Source organism: Populus nigra, chromosome 13 (genome assembly GCF_951802175.1).
Source record: "Populus nigra chromosome 13, ddPopNigr1.1, whole genome shotgun sequence".
Taxonomy (NCBI): domain Eukaryota; kingdom Viridiplantae; phylum Streptophyta; class Magnoliopsida; order Malpighiales; family Salicaceae; genus Populus; species Populus nigra.
In genome coordinates, this window is record NC_084864.1 from 7,497,940 (window position 1) to 7,515,000 (window position 17,061).

At 30.1% G+C, this 17,061-nt stretch overlaps 1 protein-coding gene across 1 annotated transcript; it reads right to left on the reverse strand.

Annotated features, from left to right (window-relative positions):
* Positions 1–15,916: 15,916 nt before the first annotated feature.
* Positions 15,917–16,579, reverse strand: LOC133671677 (cyclin-dependent protein kinase inhibitor SMR6). The gene has a single exon (XM_062092500.1). It carries the CDS (start codon positions 16,404–16,406, stop codon positions 16,083–16,085), a length of 324 nt encoding a protein of 107 aa, XP_061948484.1. The 5' UTR covers positions 16,407–16,579; the 3' UTR covers positions 15,917–16,082.
* Between the last annotated feature and the right edge of the window lie 482 nt (positions 16,580–17,061).

Genomic DNA, 17,061 nt, shown 5'->3' on the forward strand with positions numbered 1-17,061 from the left:
CTTCACTGTTATCGCCTTCATATCTTATAAAAAAATTATTATCACAGCAGTAGCAAACAATAAATCTAGTAGTAGCAAATAATATATTCGACATTAACAACCCATATGAAAAAGAAAGAGAAAGCCAAAGTTTTCAGCAATCTGATCTCCTTTCATAAGGGATAGTAAAGCTCACCGCTAGCATAAAAAAGGAAGAGGAGGGAGTTGTGCATCCAATCCAGTCTTCCATATGCCATCAGACTTTGTTGGCACATGTACCCATGCATGATAGTCCAATAGTGTTGACAACGCGTGAGCTACACATGTTGACACTGCCATCATTGATTTTAGTCGTTTCCAATCAACTCCAACCACTTTGAAGGTTAATTTCAAACCCCCCATATGAATCTTTGAACAATTTTTAACATGTTATTGATTATTATGATAAAAATATTTATAATTTTTTATAATTTTTAATTAACTATTGATTTATTACAAATGATTATGAAATATTTGGTATAGGGATCCACACCTCTATGTGGAAACCCCAAGGGTATGAGGTCACTGGGATTTATTTTTAAGGTTGAATAAGGTCATAATCAATTCCTTGCGATGGGGTTGGGATAATTGAGTTGCAACAGGTTTACCTGAGACATAATGATTTGGCCTAGATGTTGAAATTTCTACATATACATGTGTGTAAATATTTATTTTCGAATAAAGAGTAAATACTAGGTTGATGATTTTTTGTCAAGTTGATATCATACTTTGATTAAACTTGTAGTTTAATAGTTAGGTATGTTGTTCAATAATTTAAAACAACTTAACACCTAAAAAGAGAGTGAATTAGTTATATCACTAAATTTTACATTTAAGACAAGTTACTTCAAGTAAATGCAATAACAAACAATATAATTAAAATACTTAAAGTAAAGAGTTAAGGAAGAGAATTCACTAACTCATTTTAATATGGTTCAACAACTCTACATCCACACCTCAAGTATCAAATTGTATTTAAGTATTGTATATTTCACGGACTATCAAGAGTATAATCACTTGATGAATCCATACCAAGCTTTTTACACCACTTGAAGAAAACTCTTCTTCGAGATTTTTTCCACTTGAAGATATATCCTCTTTTAGATTTTTTTTGCTTTTGTAAAATTCTCTCATCAATACCAAATGTTTTTTCCTAACTCTTAAAGGTTTACAATGGTGATTTTGTTTTCACAATAAACTCTCTCAATAAAGTGGATATTATAATTTGAAGTCCTAATATCCTTATACCTCACTAGATAACACTTATAAGATATGAAGGTGTTTAAGTGCAGTGACAATTAGATGAATACTCTTTGTGCTAGAATATGAAGGTTTAATAACATAAACTAAAGTATGATCAAGGATTGATGATTTTGATGTTGTTTTTGTCTTAAAATAACTTGTATATCATAGATGTTTGGATTCTCTTTCTAATTTTGTTACTAGACAAGTCATATATTTGTTTCTAAGAAAAACTAGTCATTTATAGCTGTTATAATCTCACTAACAGCTAAAATAATTGACCGGTTCAAATTTGTCAAGCTAATCAGTCAAACAATTCCTGCAGAATTCAAGATTTAACAATTTAACCTAAGTGAATTCTTAGAATCATCTAACTTAGATTTTATCTTATTATTATCAACTCTTTAATGCATGTAGAGTGAAGTGTGGGAGTTTATTATAATTGTATTATCAAGTAAAATATAAAGATTTACATTTAAGCACTAAAATGAACACTTATTCTAAGTCTTCACTTTGCTCTCTTCTTGGACTTCCAGATTGAGTTCTTCACGTAATTCTTCATTAATGTTGATATGTTCTTCGTATAGAACTTGTTCAAAGCTTATTCTCAACCAAGCATATTATTATTCCATTTTCCATTTTATTATTGTTGTTACTTATTTTTTACCCCATAAAAAAATAAAAAAATATAATATAAAAGGATACACATGAAGAAATCCAAGAAGATTGCTCAAGTTGGGGATGAATGACCAAAATGACAAGTGAAAAAGTTAAAGGACTAGAATTTACAAGATTGGAAAAAATTGGTGACTCAGTTCTGATTGAAGAAAGACCTATTCAGTGAAAGTATTTTTATTTGGGTTAATTAAGGATGAAATTGTATGAAATTAAGAGTTTAGAATGCAATTAAAGATGCAATTAAAAGCAATTAGAAGAATAAGAACTAAAATGAAATTTGTCAAATCCCAAATTAAAAACCGTAATTTTTAGGGATATAACCCAGACGATGTGTCATTCAACCTTTGTTCATCTTCTTCCTTGGCAGTTCATGATGATCAGGTTGGCATCTTTGAAGAGCTTGTTGTGGAGTTATAGACCACCAAATGGCATGAGGATTTTTGCAAATGAAAGCGAAACATCCCCTTTGCAACCTCATTTTCATGAAATTGGATGTTTGCATCCCAATTCTTCTATATAACTTCCCAACATCTTGTCCCTAATCAGCCATCACTCAATTTTCAGAGTCTTGGCTAATCAAGTTGGCATCTTCAAGCGAGTGAATGTGGAGCTACAAATCTTTAAATTGAATAAAGTTAGATCCAAACAAAAGATGTACACCCTCTCTACCAACTTCAGGTGGTTTTTAATGATGATGACATCGGAATTGCTCTGATAAAGTCTTGAAAGTGGCCAACTCAGTCAGCTTTGACTGAGATACTCATTTGTGCAAAATCACCTAACCTTTTCATGTGTTCACACTTCAAAGCTCCTAGAGGGTTCTTATCAGGGGCTATAAATCATTCCCCCAAGATCATAAGGTGAAGAATGCATGCCTTTGTCTCCAAGCAAAGGAAAACCACCTAAGCCAAAACCATCATTGCAAAAACCATTAAAAGACAGAGGTTCCAGCTGTGAAATTTTATCCAAAACTCTCTCATTTTGATCAAATCAAAAGGCTTAGCTTTGATCAATCGTTGATGAAATCTATTAGAAACCCTAGAAAAAAAATCTATAAATACCCTTGGAAATTCAAGTTGAAAAGGGGAAAGAATAAGAGATAAAAAGGAGAGAGATACTAAGAAAATACCCTAGTTTTGAAGGTTTATGAGTCTAGGATAAGGGTTTCTTTATCTTTGAAAGGATAACAAGTTTATGGGGACAAAACTTTACAAGGAAAAGCAAAGAAGGGTAGTAGTTGTTCTAGGGGTTTGAAGGTATATTATTTTTAACATAAGTGGAATCCATATGACCTCTTTATTTTATTTTGATTGTCATTTGGTTTGTATTTATTCTTACAAGTTTGGATCTGTGTTTGGAATGTTTGAAAGGTAGAGAGGTATTTGTTTTTTTTTTTTTTGTTATAGGTTTTTTTTATTCTATAGTTTAATGTTATAGGAAAATACCCTAGTTGTGAAGGTTTATAAGTCTAGGATAAGGGTTTCTTTATCTTTAAAAGGACAACAAGTTTGTGGGGACAAAACTTTACAAGAGAAAGCAAAAAAGGGTAGTAGTTGTTCTAGGGGTTTAAAGGTATTTTTTTTTTAACCTAAGTGGAGTCCATATGACATCTTGATTTGATTTTGATTGTCATTTGATTTGTATTTATGCTTATAAGTATGGATATGTGTTTGGAATGTTTAAAAAGTAGAGAGGTCTTTGTTTCTTTTTTTTTGTTATAGGTTTTTTTTATTCTATAGTTTAATGTTGTTCTCTAAAGCATTTTAGAATGTGTTTGTTTTTTTATGTAATAAAAGCCTTTTGGTTAAGTTAGTTTTTGATAAAAGAGTTCTTGGGAATAAAAAAGAGTTCTATAGTTTGATTCGAATTTGTCTAATGATTATTGTTTGCAATTCGTGTTGATTTAATAATGGTCGAAGCAAATAGACCTTTAATTCATGCTTGATTGCGAACAAAACCTTGCCTTCTATTGCTTGAAATCTGGTATGGTTTTACTTTTATATTGCTAGGTTTGAATTTGAATGTTCTTTATTTTTTTTATGTTTGATCTGTTTTCATAATAAATTTTTATGATTTTTGTGTTTTTGTAGTTTTGATTTTATTTTGGTTTAGTTTTGGGTATAACTTCGGTTTTTGGTTTAACCCATGGTTGAATCGATGTTTTCAGGTCAATCCAGTTGGGTCACAATCGGGTCACTTGGAGGCCTGTTTGGTTTACTAATATTTTTGTGAAGGGGTTTTTGCCCAAAGGAATTGTTTGGCAAACACACCTTTAGACTTATTTTGACTGTTTTTTTTTTAAAAAAAAAATGGGTTTTGCCAAACATACCCAAAAAAATTCCAAAAAACAATTAGACCAATCTAAAATTATACGTGGGTCTCTCGCACTTTATTCCAATATTTTCATTTAATATCAGAATTGTATACTTCCATAGTAAGATGTGGGCTTGGTATTAAAATCAACTTTCCATCAAAAAGTTGATGTGCATATAACCAAGTCTCTAAAAAAATCATATTTAAAAAAATATGTGGTGATTTTTAGCATTTATACACATACACACGCACACACACACACACACACACACACACACACATATATATATATATATATATATATATATATATATATATATCTTTGCATGTAATTTTGGATTTAATAATCAGTTTATTAAATTAATAAGAACGTGGTCAATATTTCAATAACTCCATTAAAAATTTTAATTCATGAGAATTAATGGTCAATATTCTAGTATAAATATTGGATCTACAAGTAGGCTGATATTTAAATACCAGAAGTTGGTTAGAAAATTGTCAGAATTATTCTGAATATTCACTAATTATAATTTGAAGTATTTTTCACCACAGTACATGAGTTGTGAAAAACATTTCGCCTTCCATGATAGTTAAACTATTTTAGGGGCATCTACAAGGACCTTTCTTATAATAATTTATTTGGACATACGAGTATATAATAAATTTAAAATGTCAAATTTATTCATAAGAGTAATTTTTTTCTTGGGCCAAAAACTAACCATCGATTAGAAACCCATCAAAATCGTTAAATCATATGAAAACCACACAATTCAGCTTACCATGAGTGTTAATACTTTTTCTAGCCACAATTAGTTCCTTACCCTAGAATTCTTGACAAGATTAGTACGCCCCAGTCTCCTAGTGACTCTGAATCAAACAACTAGGTAACGACTCTTTGACACTTAGTGTTGCTCGCCCACGTGCAACAATTATTATCATCAAAATATATAAAAACATGAATGTGTTGCTCTTAAAGTTAACAATGTTGGCATGTCTCTTAGTTCTTAGGGTCCAACGTAAGCCTAGTGTGTCCTTTTAACCTTAAAACAAGTTCGATAATGAATTGCTGATTTTTTTGTCAAGTTGACGTAATGCTTTGATTAAACCTTTTCAATTATCAGGTCATTAAGTCTTCTAGTATTAGGGATCAACGTAGACTAACATGTTGTTTTAACCTCAAAATGAGTTTGTTAATAAGTCGATGAGTTTTCATCAAGTTATCTTCAGGTTTAAGCTTATTTTTAATAGTTGGGTTGACGTGTCTTCTAGTTTTAGAGATAAACATAGACCTAACACATTGTTCTTAACTTCAAAATTAGTTCATTGAGGTGTCAATGAGTTTTTCATCAAGTCAACGATATGCTTTGATTAAATTAGGATTTTAACGGATAGACCGACGAGTTTTTTTATGGTGCTTCATTGTTCATATAACCAATGAAGCGCCCCACCCCCCCCCCCCTCCCCCTTCCATTATTTTTTTTTTAAATTTCATCCTTAAACTTTTTATTCTTTTTTGATTTGTTCTTTTAAGAGTCTAATTTTATAAGATAAAATTCTCAATTGCATTAGAAAGACAAAGTTTAAAGTGAGAGGACCATAATGTAAAATATGAAAAAATAAATCATGGTCAATCTCAAAGCTTTTAGGATTTTTGTTTTTCTTTAGTCCAAAAGGGTTATTATTTTTTTTAATCCTCAAATTAAAAAATGAAGAGAGAAACTTGTTGTAAATTGATGAAGTTATCATTTTACCATAATTTGGCCACAAAAAAAAAGATCTTTATGTTTACGGGTTTCTCTTCTCGAGATGAGTTTGATGGAAATAGTTTTTTCTTTTAAACATAGCGCAGGAAAATAGACCTGGTTTGGTTTTGGTTTTTTTATTTGGTTGATTTTTTTTTGTTTTTTGAGTGATTTTAGAGTATTTTTGGATTGATTGGTGATTTATATAGGATGTTATAGTGTTTTGAGGTTTTTTTTGGTAAAAATTGGTAGAAAATGGATTTTTATGACAAAACTTCCCTTTAATTTTTTAGCCACTACAATGATGACCAGATTCTAAGCAGCAGCCCATCAAGCGACCTGTCACCTACTTAATAAAAATGGAAGTGGATAACTCGGAAAAAAAAAAGAGGCATGTGGGCCTAGCCTGTTTTTGTTATTTCTTTAATTTAAATTTTTTAAAATTAATTAATTTAAATTATTATAAATAGATTAATTTATTTTATTTAAACTAATTAATAATATGTTTTAAATATTATTTTATTAAATGTCATTCAATTTTTACTTTGTTTTTGAATAAGAATATACTAGTCTTTTTATAATATTAGTAAAAAAATTTAGAGTCAGTCCATCATTATTTTTTTTTTAATTTGATCATATTGCTTTTCTGATAGCGTATATTTTTATTGATATATAATTAAATAAAAATTTTTTCATAAGAATTATGTTATTAAGTCCAATTAGGTTGATAGCGTGAGTTGCGAGTTTGACATAGCTCAAATTGATTCAGGTCGATTGAATATATTGTTTTCTTGATATTTAAAATAGAATTTTACTATATATATATATATATAATAAACTAGTGGCATTGAATTAAACTGTTAACTATCTCATTTTCATTGAGGAAAAAAGAAGTATCAAAATAAAGAAAAAAATCTTTGGAAATAGGAAAAAAAATGATAAATATTCAAAACTTATTAAAATAAATGAGATTTAATGGACGCAGGGGCTGGGATTAAAAAGGCCTTAAGAAGAAATGAACGTCCCAAAGATCTGTTATTCCCATTTAGCCCATATCACGGGGACCTACCTCCAACTATTTCGACATTAATAGTCCCAAAACACCGGGCCAGTTTCGTCATTTACGCGGTAGACCTCACAGCCCACGTTTCGCGGGCTAAACGGGAAATATTGGCGCCAAATAAAAATCCAAAAGAATTTGAATGTGGTACGCGTTTTCGGCTTCCCGCCAAGACTGTCACGGGCAGCCCGGTGAAACCGCGTGAGGAAAAAAAAAAGAAAAGAAGAAGAAGCAAGAGTCAAAATGGGGACAGGCAAGGGAACGGAAGTCGATGCTTGATTCTATACAAGACAAGTTCTTCTGGATGATGTTATTTGTCAGCCTGAGTACAAGTCGGTCCTCAAACAAAACCAAAACTCCCAATCAGATCACTATCTATATAACATTATCCAACCAGGCCTCAAAAACGAGATGTTTTAGATCCAATGGATTCAGATTGAAAATTGCGTGATGGTTAGAGGATAAGAATGTCTTTTGCTCGGGTTTCCTGACGCTATCTATTATCCTTCAATTCTTAGAATCTTCTTCCTTCACTTTGGATTCCCTCGAAAGCCCATGTGTACGTGTCCAACACCCTCTCCTCTCCTCTCCCTCATAGGATTCCCCTTCTTCTCCATTGATTGCCAAATCCCCCGATTATATTCCCTGCCACGGCACCACTTATTTGTGCCTTGTTCAGAGTGTAATGTATTAAAAGAAGTCTCAGGTTCTGAGCATAAATAAATTTGCCCATGTGAGGCAATGAGAGAGACTTGGTTGGGAGCGTAAATCATCGAGATTGGGTTTGTTTGACAGTGTGGTTGTGGTTGCTTTTTAAATAGCTTTTCGTGTTAAAATGCATGTTAATGATGTATTTTTATTTTTTAAAAATTATTTTTGACATCAGCACATCAAAATAATTTGAAAACACTAAAAACATATTAATTTGAAGTTAATAAAAAAAATAAAAAAAATTTAAATTTTATCAAAAATATTTTTAAAACGTAGAAATAAACAGGCCCTGAACCAGAATATACTTTCTAGCATCTGTTTTTGTGTTAGAAAACTGTGAGCTTAAAGGGAGAGGGAGAGAGAGAGATCTAATAAGAGTCTGCGAGTTCAATTTTCTTTAGAAAAATAAATGAATTGATTAAAAATAAATTTTATTTTAAAAATATACAAATATCATAAAACAACATAAGTACCAAAAAAAAAATCAAAGCATTACATGAATTAAACTGTTTTTAGTCGTAAAACAAAATTACTTATTTTAATTTAATATTGTTTTCATTACGTGAATCATGTGAAAGATCAATGCTATGACATCACCTGACTTTCTCCATGCACAAGTTAATTTTTTTATTTTTTACTTGTTTTAATCCACACAACAACACTTGAGCATTCGTTTTGAAATCAAGTTATATGTTGAATTAAATTAAATTTATAAATAAATTTAAATTTAGTTTATAATACATTATAATTTTTAAGTTTGGAATATAATATTAAACCACATAATTGATTCAATTATACTATTTAGAATACATATATAAATAAATTGAATTAGTAATCTTAACTGTTTTTTCCTTAATTTAGAAATAATTTTTGTTACAAAAGTTATTTCTTGATAACATACCAAAATAAATAAATAAAAAAAATAAAAGATAATATATTGGATCGATTCGAGTTAACTTGAGTTAATCCATCAAATGTGCAACTATAGTCATAAAACTATAATACCCTCCAACACACACGCGGGGTTAAAATCAAATAACTATTAAAATTATGAAGTTTAATTCCAAATAAGTCAAGTATTGAGAAATTAAATTAAATTTTTTAAAAAATATATAAATTAAGAAAAAACGCGGTGCATTATTAAAATGAATAATGCTTTGTGAGGTGTTACAAGCACCATTTTTTAATATATTTTGTTAATTATATTTTGCTTTGGGTTAGAAATTCAAGAGTATAAAATATATTAGCACACATATCAAAATTAGAATTAAATGGGAATATATAGGGTGTGTAAAATTTACTATGCAATCCACTGTGCACTAAAACTTTGTATAGATGTTTTAAAAAATAAAAACAAAGGAGAGAATGTTACATGAATCTCAAAAGAAAGTTTTTTTTTTAAAAAAAAAATACATTTTTCTCTATGATTTTATTCATTTTTTTGTGAATTTGTTTTTATAATCCTATAATTAGTTTAAAAAAAAGATTCTGAAAAGTTTTCTACTTTAGTATGCAAGAGATATATCATTCTTTTATTTTTTTAATATATTCGTGTCAAATATATATATATATATATATATATATATATATATAATGAAACTCGTTTTTATGTTTTAATAAGCTGTTATTTAAAAAAAAAAAGTTACTTTGGTGAAGTTAAATACAAAAAATAAGAGCATTAGTTAGATAACTAGGTTTTAACTAAATGGAAACTTCTTTTTTTTATCCTTTTTTCAGATTATCTAGATTTTGTTTTTGTTGATTCTAATTTCTTATGATTCGTATCAAATTAATAATCCATGAAAAAAAATTAATTGGAAAAACCTATGTTAATATGAAAAGCTGAAGGAATCATGCTAGAAATGCTTTTTTTTTTTTTTTTGTCAATAGAGTTGAAATAATTACTTTTCTTACAAGACACAATATTATTGTTATGCAATTAAATAAATAAATTTTGAAAAGCTCCTTGCATGATTGTAATCAAATATTTTAATATTCATCTTTAGTTAGTATCATAAACTCTTTTCTTTTTTTAACATTTGTTAGCATTATCTTTTTGATTTGTAATTAAAAATTTCCTTATGGTGTAAAAGGCATTACTGATGCCTACATTTTTCTTTTCAGTCAACAAAAAAAAATTTAAGTCCAATCTATAATAAATACAAGCATTTGACTAATTAACAAAAAAAAAAAACTAAAGGATGAGAGAGGTTTATTTCCCTCTCTTCACATAACACCATTTATTAGAATTATATTTTTTTATTTTTTTTTTTCATTTCAATTTTTCTCTTTAACATTAGATTTATTATGATTGAGCTTTATAATTGTTTTTAATTTATTTTTTATAAGATTATCCTAAAATCATGATCCAAACCGTTAGTTTAATAGGTTAATATAGTTGACATGAGTTTTTCTTTTTCTTTTTCTAATTGACTTTTTTTTTCTCAATTTAATCCTTAAATATTTGATTAATTGAGAATTAAGTTTTGTGATTTATTTCTGTCTGTTTTTATGAAATTATTTTTATCTAGATTGATTGAAAATTGGACTTCATAATTTATTTTAATTTGTTTTATGTTGGGTTATTTCAGTCTCATTACCTAGATCGTGAGATTACAAGTTAACTTAGGTTGATAAGTGTTATATTTTTTGTTTATTTTTTAAATATAATTTTTTAATTTTATATGTCAACATTGAGTTTATTGAAAATTAAATTTTATAATTTATTTTGATTTATTTTTTATAATACTATTATAATCTTATAACTTGATACATAAATTGTTATATTAACTCGGATTAACTTAAAAAAAAAAATCAGTAAGAGTTATCTTTGTATCAGGTGATACATCGATATAAAAAATAATCTCATAATTTATTTTTAAGGGTTAGTGAGTTATCTCTGTATGAGGTGATAGATTGATATCAAATCAATTCTTACGTACTAACCTGGGGATGCACCTGAGTGGAAAGAAAGAGTCAAAGTGTCTGTTGATCTGCCGGGAGACACCACTGCGGCGTCAGGGGAGATAGAGGACAAGAATGCTGATGACTATGCCTTCGTCTCTGAGTCTGAAAAGGAAACAGATCAGGCATTGGGACCTGCCACCTCTGAGCAGATTGAGTCCAATGTCAAAGTAAATAGGAATGATGAAGATAGTCTCGCTGCTCAAAGAGATGAAGTCACCAAGATGGAGATTAGGAGAGAGATGCTAAAGAAAGGCATCTGAATTATCGTGCCTCAATCCCTAAAAATAAGATGGAAGTCAGAAAGGAGGGATCCCCTGAAGTTCAGGATCACGACGGTGGTGATCCACAAAATCTGCCGATCTCTGTCAGGAAGTCTTATTTGAGTGAGGACATATATCAGTCCGATAATCTTTCTGTAGATGACAACGAGCTGGGAAAAGCCCAGGGTCCTGAAGTTCCTCCTGATGTCAAAAGTAGTGCTGCTGCTGCTGCTGCTGCTCTTTGGAGCAGATACGAGTTGCGCACAACAAGGCTGTCCCGAGAATTGGCTGAACAGTGACGACTTGTTTTGGAACCTTTAGACCTGGTAGGGTGATTAATACGGTACTTTTTATTAAAAAAATATTAATAATCCCATAATAGTTTTTATATTAAAAAAAATAATTTTACCCATAATATAGTATAGCTGCTATTAATTATCTAATGGTAACTAAGAATATTAATTATCTAATTTTAAATCTAAATAAAAACAAAAATAAATTAAATGCACTTGTCAATGAATTGATATACGAACTAGCCATATATACAAGACCCTTAAATATTAATCGATAATATAACGTATGTTAAAAAATAATAATGTAAAATAGATTTTCTTTTGTGTAAGATAAAAGCTTTTAACGAAAACTTTGAATCAAAACACCTTTATATATATATATATATATATATATATATATATATATATATATGTTATTTTCTTTAATTAAAACAATTGAAAGCTTATATTATATATGTATATTGCATATATATTTATTATTAACATGGTGAGATAATAAGAACTAAAAAAGTTATTAATTTTAAATCAACTTCACCATAGGTCCATTAATTTATTTCCAAACTTTTTGATGATACAAGAGCTAAGTGACATGTTAGTTTAAATACATTCTTTAGAGGTTACCACATTTCCTTGTGTTAATATATGTTAATTTTAAATCAACTCCACCACAGGTCCATTAAGTTATTAAAATTATTAAATTTTCTTTAAAAACTATTTTCATTTAATTAGCACTAAGGGATATTTTTAATTTTTTACTTTATTTTAAAATCTAGATTGACTAAATTGTCCCTAGAATTAAATTTTCTAAGCTTTTGTGTCTAGAGGAGTGTTTCTTTCATTTCCTATGTTTTTTTGTTATTATTAAATTGAGTTAGAGGCAATCCAGTCTTTTTAAAAAAAACATTTATTGGCCTGTGTGTGGGGCAGCTCTGCGCTCTTCAAGTGGCATGTGAGTTGTTGTTCGGTGAAGGAACGCTAGCTTCCATTATGGCGTTGGAACTATGCAGTTTCCACATGAGGTGGCATGTGGTGGTGGTTATAGTGATGGTTTGTCGCCAGTCATCCCTTCCTTTTTTTTTTTCTTCTCTCTCTTCTCCTCCTTGAATTTTGTGTTGGCCATTAAAAAAAATAAGGTTTGTCCTCTTATTTTATGATATTTCAGGTTCGACCCTCAATGTTTTGATTTTTTTATTTTGATTCTTAGCTATTTTATCAAAATTTAATTTATTTTCAATTTCATCATTGGATCCATAATCTTGATTTTTTTTCAAATTTGATCCTCATTCTCTTGATTTTCATTTTTGTTTTGGATTCTTTTATGAATTTGATTTTTCTTTCCAATTTTGTCTTTTAATTTAAAGTTTGATGATATTTAAGATTTAGCCCTCAATGTTTTGATTTATAATTTTGATTTTTAGCCATGTTATCAATTTTTTTTCTCAATTTCATCCTTGGATCCATAATCTTGATTTTTGTTTTTTCAAATTTGATCCTCATTCTCTTGATTTTTATTTTTTGTTTTGGATTCATTTGTTAATTTTTTTTTTTAATTTTTCCCTTTAATTCAAAATCTTAGGTTGCCCTCTCATTTGTTTTTTCAAATTAGGTCGTTATTCTTTTAATTATTCTTTTTTTTTTAATTTTTTTGTATAATTTTTATTTTATTTTATTATTCGACATTTGATTTATTAGGAGCTGGTCTTTATGGTGTTTCCCATAGTTTTTAGATCCGACCAAGGAGTCGATCTAGAATAAGTACCAGATTACGAGACAGATGGGTTGACCTAAGTGAACCCAATTCAACCAAATATTTTTATTTTATAAAAAAAAAATGACATTATTTTGAAAAATATAAAGCAAAATAGTCAATGAGTTTTAATCCGATTTTGACTGAGTTTGCCCCGGGTTACATTCTTTGAAGTTGTTCATTTTGAAATACAAACTTCATTATTTTCTTCTATTTTCTTTAAATTATGTTATCCCTATATCATGATCTTGGTAGCAGGTTTGGCCGTGTGGCCCATGTATTTTTTAAGGTCATTTTTTTTATTTTTTTTTAGTTTTATCCTTCAATATTTATTTATTTTTTTAAATTAAGCTTCATCTTTTTCATGTTTCCCTCCTATAGTATCTCATTCGCGAGTTTTGGCGATCTCACCCTTGTTTGCTAGTTCTTTTTTTTTTTTAGACTTCTTTTTATTTACTATTTATTTTTATTTCATCCTTTAATGTTTGAATTTTTAGGGATTGACAATCGTTATTTTTTTATGATTTAAAGTTGTGGATTTTTCTTTATTCTTTAAAATTCATTGACAATGCTTCAACATCACCTTTTAACATTACAAAAAATTCTTGAGCCACCTATCTAGTAATTAAATTACTAAAAGTTTACTTATTTATAGATAATTGAGTTATTAAAATTGATGCAACTCCATTTTGCATGGTAGGTCATATGACTAAGTGATATTCTATTACATCTACCGAATATACAAGATTAGTGTAGCCAATTATGACACCTTTGCATGATCATGGATCAAGTAATCTTGACGATTAAGGACTTGGTCAAGTTATATTTTCAGTGCAATTGCTGGTAAAGAGGCTAGCTATATTTTATGGTTTTTTTACAGTCCCCAAATAATTAAGAAATTGAGGATCAATACTTAATTAATATATATATATATATATATATATATATATATATATATATATATGATTGTTATGTGCAAGATAAATATATTATAGCAGGTAATTAATGCTATTAATTGATTTAAACCATGCTAGAAAACAAATGCAAACTTTGAATGACTAGTTTAATCAGCAATATTCTATCATTAATTGAGTAATTCTTAATCTAAAAATGGATAATATATTCATTTGTTTGAATCCATGTTTATATAAATGGAATGAGAGGTATTATAATTAACATGTAGCTTTCATATTGTCTGTCGATTTGACGATCTCATTCTGGTCCCCACAAACAACCCCATCTATCAAGCTCATTAAAAAGTGGCCTGTAACCATTCGATATATCTAGCATGCAGGTTACTGATCAAAACATGTCTTAAAGCTCATTGAATGCTTGATCTCCTGTTCAATCGTGAGTGTGTTCCTCGTGCAGGTTTACAATAAAAGAGAGTTTGTTTTAGCTTATTAATTAATCACCATGCATGGCTATATATGTGATTAATTTGATTAATTACCAAGTATTTGCAACTAATTTTTGATAAATATGAATGAGATATGATCATTATATATAGTCGAATATGGATGCACTAAATAAAATCCCAATCTTTCCTTGATATCATAGACCCAAATACACGAGATTCTCTGAAGAATCAGCAGAAATATTGGTGGCACATGAAATTCGGCTTGCTGTATCCATTGCTTCCTCGACGGCAACAATGGAAGAGCTCGAAATAAATATAAAAACAAGCAATGAAAACAGCCCATCACATTGTATTATAGCATCAACAGCACCATTATAGGGGGTAAAACAGATAAGAACTAAACCAGTCAAAGTTAGATCTTAATTTTTAGTACAGGCTTTACTGTGTGCTTTCATAAAGTATCCTAATCCCCAGAAACTTTGGCTTGTTATAATATCCAAACATTTGCCATAGCGTTGAATTAGGTAAACCCCCCCTCGTCACCTTTTAAGCAAATCCCTTGATGATCATGCGGCACTACAGTATTTCTTTATCTACTCCATTAAGAATTGGCTGTCCTGTAAATGATAAACATGCCTGCAATCTTATCCGCAAACACACTAATTTACCATATAAAACACCAAAGTTGTACAAAATGTCCTTGTCATCAAGTGCTTCGAAGTGGAATCAAACAAAGAACCCATCAGCCCCACATAGGATTCTAACCTATCACCACATTATATGCCTTTGTCATTTTATATTCAGAGAGGAACTTGGCTTCGAGGTAGGATGGGTCACATAGGTGTGGGGTAGTATATAGGAAGATTAAGGAAGGGATTGGCAGAGCGTAAAGAGGTACTTGAGGCTCTACGCTCATGGGGTCATAGTCAAATGAATTGAGCGAAGCATCCGTGCAGCATCTCAGCCATGAAAAAGATTTTCTTTCTTTTATACATTTCTTGGGCAGCTTTTGGCTTCACAGCTGAAGTACTTTGAAATTCTCTCAAGGCATGGTAGCTTATCTGAAATATACACGTGTGCATTTGCCTGGAGAGAGAGAGAGAGAGAGTAGTTGCCACTACTTGCAAGGCAGCATTGGAGGTGAATGAAGGTAGAGCACAGTACAAAGCTAATTATTTAGACAATTAGAGAGATTAGTGAAGGGTTGATTAGCAAAGCAGAACATGGGCAGAGCAAACATGGAAGTGCTGTCTTTTTACTAAATACGACTGAATTTACCAAGTACAAAAAATCGAACATCCTGTGCCTGAAATCTTCAAACGTGCTTTCACAACAAAACCACCATTACAGCAGAGCAAAACTTCAAGTCTCAAATAAATACTTAGAACAGCAATTGCAATCCATTCCGGTTCCAGTACAAGCACTCTTGAACATAAAAATAGTTCCTAAATCAACTAGCTTAGAAAAAGAGACACCAAACTTGCCACTAACGAAAAATCAATAATAACTAATAAAAAAAAGAAAATAAAAGGGAACTAACCATTTCATAAATACCATAACTTTTGTACATCTTCAACTCCTAATCACTACCCAAGTACAAGGAAAATAAGAGAAACTAATACACCAAAAAAACAAACCCATTAGAATAGAGCATAACACTAAAAAAATCCCTAATTCTTGAAGTCGACCCCTCAATTTGCTTTCTCAACATAGCATTTAAACACTGTTTCCAAATCAGGAGGAGTAAAGAACTCCCTAACACCACTGTAGTTACACCTTGAAGACGGCCGCCGCTTCCTTGGAGCAGGCGGGCATGGCAACCTCTCCGGTATTCTCGCCTCTTTGGCTGTTGGCGTAGTAGAAAACTCCTCCTCTTCGTCACCATCGCAATCTTTTACTCTTGATTTCGTGTTTACCGGCTTCAGTGAAGTCCTTATTGCTATTCCGGCGATCACCCATTTCTTCCCTTCAGAGTCCAAACCTGAATCCACCTGTGTCTTCTTTGAAAAACCCATGTCTGATTAGAACCAAAACCAACAAAGGGAGAGATGGTAAGTAGAAGAGGAATAAGAGAAAAGGGTCTTTGGATACTACTATTTTTTTTTTTTTAGAGAGAGAGAGAAATGAAGAGAAAATTGGCTTTGAAAGAAAGAGGGAAAAAGAGATTTTTCAGGGAAAATTAATACTAAGAAAGAGAAAAGGAGTGATTTTATATACTTCATTTGACTAGCCCAAAATAAAGCGAGGAGAAAGGGCGGCTGCCCGGAATTATTACGGGCAGATAAAACCGAGTGAAATTGATTTTGGCGCCAAATTTTCGTGCTTTGATTATCAACGGCTCCTTTTCCCGCTCTCCATTTTTCTTTCCTTTTCCTGTCTTCCGGTTTTGACCTTTTGACATTTCTATAATATCTTTTTTGGGAGTGCTGTTGAATCAGGGCACAATCCCCGCACGCGTTGAAGAACGTCGTCGCTCTTATTACTTTCTATACTGCAAGGTAGGTTATGTTTTTTCAATTAGAAGGGTATATTTTGGTAATGTAGCGTTTTGGTGTGCTGTTTATATATATAATGAATTAATTAATTTTAAAAAATATAATTTAAATTTAAATTTAAAGATAAAATAATTTAAAATTATATAATTCAAATTTCAAACACAAGTAAAAAAAT

Coding starts and splice junctions, on each gene's coding strand:
- LOC133671677 (XM_062092500.1), bottom strand. CDS start 16,406: ATGGGTTTTTCAAAGAAGACACAGGTGGATTCAGGTTTGGACTCTGAA.